The sequence below is a fragment of the Chiroxiphia lanceolata genome, chromosome 3 (genome assembly GCF_009829145.1).
Source record: "Chiroxiphia lanceolata isolate bChiLan1 chromosome 3, bChiLan1.pri, whole genome shotgun sequence".
Lineage (NCBI taxonomy): Eukaryota > Metazoa > Chordata > Aves > Passeriformes > Pipridae > Chiroxiphia > Chiroxiphia lanceolata.
Window position 1 is genome coordinate 62,741,692 of NC_045639.1, and position 9,468 is coordinate 62,751,159.

At 38.8% G+C, this 9,468-nt stretch overlaps 1 protein-coding gene across 1 annotated transcript; it reads right to left on the reverse strand.

Annotated features, from left to right (window-relative positions):
- Nucleotides 1-623: 623 nt before the first annotated feature.
- Nucleotides 624-7,627, reverse strand: CENPW (centromere protein W). Its single transcript, XM_032682878.1, has 3 exons — nucleotides 7,434-7,627; nucleotides 2,505-2,618; nucleotides 624-839 (listed from the first exon to the last, which is right to left on the reverse strand). The coding sequence occupies exons 1-3, from the start codon at nucleotides 7,521-7,523 to the stop codon at nucleotides 813-815; spliced, it is 231 nt and encodes a 76-aa protein (XP_032538769.1). The 5' UTR covers nucleotides 7,524-7,627; the 3' UTR covers nucleotides 624-812.
- Between the last annotated feature and the right edge of the window lie 1,841 nt (nucleotides 7,628-9,468).

A 9,468-nucleotide genomic window follows, 5' to 3' on the forward strand; every position in this document is an offset into this window, starting at 1 on the left:
TGCACATTTCCAGACCTATGACAAGTTAGGATGACACTCAAAAGGGGGGAGGAAATAGCTGGGCATTCATGACAATTTATCTTTGTTATTTTTACAAGATCTAACTTCAAAAACAACAGCTGTGCCAGATCTTTTCTTCTCCATAATCTGTGCATCTGTCCACACCAACTGAATTACAGACCACCAAGTTGTCTCATACACCACAGCAAACAATAGGCCAGTTTAACAGTTCAGAGCATGATTTAAAATACCAAATATGTATTCTTTCCCCAGAACAGAGAAGTTTTAACCTACTTTACAAAGTAATTTAAAAAATATTAAGACATTAATCAATAAGTTGAAGGCAAGATATTTAATACACTTGCTTCTACAGTGATTACTTTGAAAGCCAAGATTTTATTTAACTAGTAAATCTGCTTTGAACTGCACAATCTATAACAGATTTTGTGAAATCTGCATTTTTGTTATTACTGTTCTCCTTTAGAAGTTTCACACTTCTAATAATAGATGCCACATTGTACCTGAAGAGTATGTACGGTACAGGCATTCCTCCATCATTATGAAAGAAATAAAGTACATCAAAAGTCTTAAATGACAAGTGACACTCACTTTAAAATTACGCGTGAAGCGTATGAAAATATACATTGCAAGATTTTTTTATTTTTTTTTAAAGAAAGAGCAAGATACTCAGAGTCAGGAGACAGACATCAATAAAACTGCATACTTCCACAAGTGCTAAAGCTGGCTCACAGTGCCTCAAGTTAGTAAGACAAGATGGAAAAACATGCTTTAAAATTCCAGTGGTCTGTTTTCTAGCCTCTGCTTTTCTTTAAAATAACCTGCAAAAAGAAAAAAAAGTATATTTATCACCACTTTTATCACTACAATTCAGGTCCAAAATGCTAGGCTACTCAGACCAAAGGTTCACCTAGCCAATTTGTTTCCAAGACTTGAGTCACCAAGGTGAAAACTCTACAGAAAACGTTAGAAATAAAGCAAAAGCATAACTGAAAGATTTTATATCAGATTTTTTTTTAAGCAAGAACATTCATAAGCAAAAATTCTGTAAAATAAAAGGCTTATTTTAAAAATTAATGCTGAGAAATGGCAATAGTGGTCTCAAGCCCTCAGTAGATTCCTTGAAGTTCTTACCCTGTTAGGCCTAGACAAAAAGAAAAATTAAGGTTTGCCATCATACAGCTACTATGCTCAATTTGTGTTTGCAATGCCTTATTTCTTTCTATATCAAGAGCACACAGACCTTTGGAAGGACATTTTTTGGTTTGGAGTTTAAATTGAAAAATGAACTTCAAAGCCCAAGTGGGACTGTTTAAGTGTTAACATTATTAAAATACAGGCAGTTTTTCCTTTCTTTTCATCTTAAAAAAATAAATGGAGCACAAAAATGTTCAAATAATGTTAAGATCGCAGTTAAAAAGAAATTACAAATGCATAAGATTCCAACTGTAACATTCACTTGGCTACACTACATATCCTGTATATATTTTTGTTACTATAGTAATAGAAAGTATCAAACTAAACCTTTCACCAGAGGAAAAAAAAATACTGAAAACAAACAGAAGCCACAGGACCAAAATATCAGATAACATCGAGTTTTGTTCTTCCAATTTGCCCAGCAGGAGTAAGTGGTTAAACAGTTAACAAATTAAAGAGGCCAAGTTCCTTCATGACACCAAGGTAAATAAACTTGAAAGAGATACACAAGACATATCCTAGCGAGTGAAATGCGCTACAGAGTACAAAGGGATTTCAGTCATACCTTGACACTAATTCTTTCTAGATAGAGAAAGCTGCTTAACACCTTCCTTTTTCCCTTCTTTTGCATGTATACAAAACTCACCATCCTTCACAGATATTCATACAGCAGTTTTTGTTATGCTAAATTACCCATATAGCAATCCACAGTTTAATCCTCCCTGCGTTCTTCCCTTGCCAAACACATTGCACAAAATATCTGCTTGTTCAAGTAGTATCCACACCGTGCTGCAAGAATCCACTACAAATTTATTCCAGACCAAGCAGGTAAGAACTGAAGGTGCAAAAAAATATGTGAACCTCTCTGAACTATTTCTCACTTGTTCCATAAAGCTTCACTTACATAACTGAAGTTAAGACAGCACGTTTCCTTGATGTAGTATCATCTGAAATAAGGATCCTCAACTTTGGAGAGGCTTGCAACCCATGAATGCTTGCTGGTAGACCACTTTGTAGAGTTACCCATACATAGAAACTATGAGTTTAAACACGGAATAATAATAATAATAATAATAAAAAAAACAGGTTATACTTAATAGGGCAAGGAAAGATAATTTGCTGTCTTGGTGACAGTGAATTACGCCAGCGATGGATTAAAGAATATTAAGTTTCTACACATTTTGAATTATAAATAAAATATCAACTTTAACATAGAAAATATTTGTATATGCTGTCATAATACATTTTACATTATGCAAAAAAGAAAAGTTTTAAAAGTCCTTTAATACCTTTGCGGCAGATACGGTGTGCTCGGGTTTAATTATTTTACTTTTGTTCTCAAAAGCATTTGTCCTGGCTTCTTCTGCTAGCCGATGGAGAAACAGTAAGAAGTTCAAATGCACCTTTAAAATAGGGAAGAAAAAAACAAAAAAACCAAGACTGATTCAAACTTGATTAAGCATAGTTTGGTTTTCTAGAGGTTCATTGTTTGGGACAAAGGATTTGCATATTAGACTGTTTCCAAATTTCTGAAAGGCGTTCTCAGAAAAGCAATATATCACTCAGTTCAAGCCTTAGTAAATTTCCGAGACATCCTTTACTGTAAGACTCTTATAGTTTAAGTTTAGCATACTTAAATTGTAAAAATGCTTTAGAAATGATCAAACAACAACCGATCTAATAGGAATCAAGTCTGATTTTTATTAGCAATTTTTAATAATAAAATGTAGACATAAATATCAGAGAATCAGGAGCCTTTTTGCTTACTAGTAAATATAGTCAGCTTTCACTGACTACAACAGCCAGACTTTTATGAACAACAAATTCATCCCTGCTCTATCGCCAAATGGACCACAGATGAGATCAAGGACTTCTGCCTCCTTCCAGTGCAAAGAGACATTGACATTCATTTCTCCAGAACAAGAAATTCTTCCGTGTCGGAAGGTTTCATCCATTTTTTCCCAGCCCATCACTTACTTAGCCTTTTTATATTAGAAGAACTGGTAGGGCAGAATTCCATTCAATATGGAATTCTGTTCTGCTAATACAGAAGCTGCAAAAAATTTCAGCAGGCAAGGAAGGAACTGCTCCAACTTGGACTAAAACGACCAGTCAATAGCACCTCTGTGTAATCAGGGACCTATAATACAAACTTCTAACATTATACAAATATTATGCGAACTATTTTAATAGTCCCACTTGAAAAATTGATAATTGCACCTTCTGCAAATTTAACTTTCAAACAGTATTTCCTTTGCTATGTAAAGTGTACAAAATTACTTTCACACTAAAGAGCTCAGAAAAATATTATTAAAATATATGGAAATTTTATTTACATGAATTAGGCAATGTATTTACTCTGCTGCACCTGACCTGTAAAGCCTAGAAAAATATAACATGGATATAACATGGAAAGTTACAGATAAAGTGGATTTGCAACAAAAAAGAATTTGCAGCAATAAGAATCTGCTAGAGGACAGGCTCTTGTCATATGAACAGCATTCACAGGACAAGTTATTTGGGATTTTTTTCAGTATACTGAACTAAATGAAGCCAGTATGCAATAGATAAATTTACATAATACTTGATATAATTTGGAAGCATCGAATACACAAAAAGCAGATGTTCTTGCAGATTTACTTTGCAAAATATCAAAGCCACTTTTAACTAGTAACTCACATAGACATTATCTCTGACAGAGTGGCACTAAAATAATGTTCAACATTAGAACTCTCACTATTAAACTTATCAGCGTGACGGTTAGATTTCTGGAAATAACCTGGGGGAGAAGAGGGAAGTGGAACAAAAGCTTCCATACTTGCAAGTCCTTTTGCTGAGATACCTAAAGGCAAAAGTGTTAATTCTAAAATTAACTGCTTTTCTAAACTGCATCTTGTCAGAATCGCTCTACTTTTATTTTCCTATTTTCAAAGTAAATTGCTGCATATGGAGAAGCCTCCTCTGAACTTTAATAGATATAAACAATAGTCACAACATATTCCACAACAGAGTACACAGGTTAATAAATATTCCAGGTTATTCAAAGCAATTGAGAAAAGCTAATGAAAGGTAGAATGACTAAATACCATGAATAGGACAGTTACTGACAAGTATCTAAGTGATACCATATTTGTTCAAAGGCATTGCTTTACTACATATGAAATTATTGTCCCTGTGCATAAAAATTAAAAACTGTTTTGAATTAACTACTTGTGCAAATCACCTTACAAAACAGAATGCTTACTTCCCAGAAAAGAAAGGTTGCAAAGTTTTAATAACTTTGTAAAAACCTCACAACACTGTTTGCATAGCAACTTCCACACACCTGCTCAACAGAACTAATGAATAGCACGGAAAAGCTCTGTAATTTTATTTTGCTGCCTTAGCTTCAAAACAATTCTTTAGACTAATATTTTGCCTTAAACGTACACTTATTAATCATTCTGTGGTGATAATAAAGAAAAAAAAGAGGCCATTCAGTGCAATACTTTAGGTTTTTCCTGCAATGAAAATACACACATGCCCTTCTAGTATAAAACAAGCAGCTGAGATCCTCCTTTTCTCCTATAATTTCAAGCTAGAACAAAGTTTGTATATTTTCTGCTCGGACTATTGGAGGAATATCTGAACTTCAGTACTAAAATCTTTACCTCTTATTTTCAAAAAGAGCCTTGAAAAAACATGAAACAATCTTCATATTTCTTCACCCAAAGATATTATCATACCCCTTCAAAAGGAAAACAAAAACAAACAGCTTCCTGAGAAAGGTTGATGAAATTTGATACCTACATTGTGCAAAGAGAAAGACGTTTAACACTTAGGAAACAGAATCTGACAAAGCTTCACATTTTGAAAAGAGACTTGATCAAAAAAAATCTGAAAAGTGAAGAAGAAACCCCATTCAAGTATTTAACAAAATTATCTGAATTCTTACGTCTTTCAAACTTGTTAGTTACAGTCACATACAAAGATATTGATTTAGTCGACTAAAAATAATCACTGAAGGTCCAGAAAAAAACCCAATTTGATTATCCCCTAAGCCAGGTGGGCAGACCATCTCACTGAACCGGACAAGTACTGCAGTAGATTCAAACATAAAGCATGGATCATTCAGGAAGATAAACTAGAAACTGAACTAGCCAATTCTCATTCTTCCCTGGAGAAGACACAAACTGTTCGGTCAAAATGTACATGGTTCCATCTTGTTAAGACAGTAACTATATAAATGTCTGAAGTATGCAATCTAATCACTGTTACAGTGTTTGCAGAGAATAAGAGACACTAGAAAACATATTCTCAAAACTTGTTACTTGTCTAACTACTAAGTACAGAATAAACTCTTCCATACTTTTTTTTTTAAGGCAAAATTCCAGCTGTGTTGATTATTTGTCCATAGAAATAAAGAGCTAAAGAGTTGTTAGCCATGTGCCTAGCTTAAGAACATTATGGACAACAACCACACCTGGACATTCCTATTTAAAGGTAGAAAATAAAAAAGCCACGCCTTGTAACATTAAAGGCCATTTAATTTGACAACACCAGAAGAGAGAATCTAAGTTTCCATTACAGTATTAAAATTTATTCTGATATTCCTCCTTTGTGTGGGAATGAACATTTGATTAGCCATATTGTAAGCTACATCTGTTGCTGTTGTTCATAAGTTTCAGTCAATTCAATTCACTGATTGTCTTTGCAGCACACAGAACACTAGTGACAGGACCACAAAGAAATGGGAACCAAAGGCCAAGATTTGGAGGGACGTCCCACTTACCCCTTTTCAGACAGCTACACTAATTTGAAGCCAAATTTTCATTACCCTGGAAACACAGACCAATTGTTACCAATGACTCCAAAAAACGTATTAGTGATTGTGTAAGTTTGATTAATTGACTACTGAATAAGCTTTGATTGGGTCTGAGCATGAGTAGCAAGGGGCCAGATCCTTAGTCCATGAAAAACTCCAGATAACAAAAACAGTAGGAAGAAATCATATTTTTGTTAGCTCAATTAGAGAAATATTTAATGTTTACATTCAACTTTAAATACTCTCATGTAATTACTATATTAATTCATATTAATCTCATATTATTTATTTTAATTTTGTATGTTTACATTTAGCTTCATATATCCAGATACCAACCTTCAAGATGCTGCAAGACACAACTTTCATACACGTATGAAACATGGACTTACAATTCAAGCCAGGGACCATACTAGCACAGAGTATGCATTAACACTTCAATGCTCTGAGAATCACATGCATTTGTAAACAAGAAGGCAACACAGTCAAGCAAGTTTAGCCTATTAAGTCACTTCAAAGAATATCCTTTTTATGCACATTTTTTTTTTCAGTATAGCAGTTACCACAAACTCTCCTGTGGTCAGGTATCCTTGCTGTAGTCAAATAATTCCTTGGTGAGACAAACCCTACCTGTGTCACAAATCCCTCAGTGCAGATCAGAAGCTATCTAGCTGTGCTGGCCTCAGTTTTTGGAAAGTTGTTTGATATGGCTCTACACCTTTTTGGCAGGCATTTTTAAACCATGAACAGGATCCCCACACCTTATTAGATTAGCAACAAGACTTGTCATTCCTTAGTTTTGGACAGAGATTACTTAGATGGCTTTCAAAAAATATATGATCATTCAAGATGCCTGAACAGCTTAGTAACTCACTGATCACAATTGACCACTTGCACACCCAAATTGATCTACATTAACAACAAACATCTGCGTGTTATAGCCACGTAAGCCAAATTCGTATTTTTCGGTCCGTCTACACCAAACTCTTTGAACAGTAGCGTGTACGTGAAGTGACACAATAATTACGCATCAGCCCGTCCCTGAATCCCCAAACTCGCTGTCAAAGCCCTACAATACAGCACCCACCAGCAGAGAAGAGAGCAGCAATCTCTACTTATCCATATGTTACTAGGCAAACCAACAGTCCACCTCCCCACAAACTTCGCCTCCCCTCTGCTCGTAGGTCACTGCAGAAACACCATCAGTAGGAACCTGGCATCCCGTCAACTCCCAAGTGCTCCAGGGCGCACCATCCAAAACATTTAGAGCGTAAATGTCCTCACTTAGGGATGGCTGCCCCCAGGCAACCAGCAGAGCCGCAGCACCGCCACGGCCAAGGGCAGAACCGCTCCCGGGCTCCCCGAGGCAGCTCCAGCCTCGCCCCTCCCCCGGCCCTCTCTCTCTCTCTCTCCTCACCAGCAGGTCGGCGTTCGCCGCCAGGCGTAACTGCGGCTTGTATTTCTTTATTATTTTCCGCAAAGTGCTGCGGGGCACCGTGCGCCTCATCTTCCTCTGCTCTTCTTCTTCTCCCTGCTCCTGTTCCTCTTCCTCCCGCCGCCCTCCCTCTCTCCGCCGTTCGAATCCGCCGCCCTCGCGCAGGCGCGCGCGCCCGCCGTGACGCCACTTCCCAACGGCCGCGCGAGGCGCCGGCCCCGCCCCCGGCGCCCCGCCCCGCCCCACCCGAGAGAGGCGGTGGCGCCCCCGCCCTTCCCTGGGAAGCGGACTGGGGTTACCGGCCGCTTCTCTCCGGCGGCTTGGGAGCTGCCGGGAGAGCGGGGAGGCGGTGGAGTGATTTCTCACCTGTCTCAGCGGGCACTGCTAGCACACGGCCACCTCCCGGGTGCGGCGGCTGCCGGCTCGGGAGGCGCGGCCCCGCCGCCGCGGTGGCGTACGGAGAGGGTGAGGGGCACTCCACGAGGAGATGCCCGAGGGACAGGCGGGTCCCTGCTGGACACCACCACAGTCGTTCTCGCAAGCACGTGTGTCAAAGCGCTTCCCTTGTGAGCGAACCGAAATTTGAGTTTAGTTCCCGAACCTCCACCCGGGCCCTTTTAATGGAAAGGGCAGAGAGGGGCCGCAGCAGTTCCCGACTGGCTTTTCCGAGCCCTCGGACGTGACCGCCGCCACATGCAGAGGTTTCCTGAAACGGAGGGAACCTGGCACCGACCAGAGGCACCGGCACGGCGCTGCCTAAACAAGCCTCAGGCCAAGACCTGTGGATTTTAACTTGGCAGTCGTCGCCCAAGTGTGATGTTTGCCACGGAAGCCAAAGGAGTTGTAACAATGCGCTTGTTCTTTCCTTCACTGTGTGACCCTGCCGGGAAATGTGACAGGACTGTAGGACCGGGAGCCTACAAGCTCCATAATCTTGCACTGAAATGAGCCTAGAGTGATAGTTATGTTCCACACATAAATCTGGACAAAATACTGCATTAGTACGCGTGTGGCATTGACTTAGTTGTACACAAAACCACACACTGGTTCTAAAGTCGGCCACCACTTAAACGTGTCATCCTTCCTCCAGCATCTGTCCCTACACTTCTGTTTTAGCTGACGGATGCTGCTGACTGAAATACAGGTTTCCCCGCAGAGGGGCCCCTGTAGCTTGGCATTCTCAGTGTATTTGGACTGTGTGTACTTAGTTGGAGAAGGGGTCAGGATTTCATACTGAGGTATGGGGTTTTTCAGCGTATTTATTAGTTTTTCGTTTTCTTTGGCCTATGGGATGCTTGTAGATTTAAATGTTGATATATATATGAAGTCTTAACATATTCAAAACTATCAGCACCCAGATATGAATCAGTTTTATTAAAGTATGTTCTTAAATCTGTATGATTTGGTATTTCAGTTAATTTTACAATATGCACAAAATGTAGTCCAGATAGAAGTATATCTGACAGTGAGAGAGAATTTAAGATTTGCCAGTTCTTCATACTCTGTCAGATATTTGAAAATTATGCTTTGTTCTTTCAGCTTTGACTGTCGCTTTCCATTAATCGTCAGTAGCGATTTAGATCTTAAAATCGGGGTCTTAGCATTTTTTCTGTGAGGGAATAAGCACACTAACTCGTACGGCTTTTTTCTACAGTTTAATAATAATCACAGTTAATGGTTCAGCAGCACTGCTGTAAGTAAACATTTGGGGTTTTTCAGCTAACTAAACGGCTCTGACTCAGGAACTACATGGGGTCAAATACTATAATGCTCATAATATACACATAGAAACTTGCATCAGAATCAACAATTATTCAGCATGTCAGCAGATTCAAATCTACAGCTGGGGTAAATCAGTAGTTCCACTGGACCTTACTTGAGCTGAGAATTGGGCCTTAGAATCTCACACTGTTGGTGGGAAACTGATGTTGGAAACTGCTATGGGCAAGTATTTTACAAACTGTAAGAATTGCAAAAGGGCCTCTACTATAGGTCTAAAACTATTAAAATACATCAC

What these genes read in the sequence shown, in the direction of transcription:
- CENPW (XM_032682878.1), bottom strand. Translation starts at nt 7,523, where the DNA reads ATGAGGCGCACGGTGCCCCGCAGCACTTTGCGGAAAATAATAAAGAAA. An exon ending in CGGCGAACGCCGACCTGCTG is followed by an intron (nt 2,619 to 7,433) that starts GTGAGGAGAGAG and finishes CCTATTTTAAAG; the next exon opens with GTGCATTTGAACTTCTTACT. An exon ending in ACACCGTATCTGCCGCAAAG is followed by an intron (nt 840 to 2,504) that starts GTATTAAAGGAC and finishes TTCTTTTTGCAG; the next exon opens with GTTATTTTAAAGAAAAGCAG.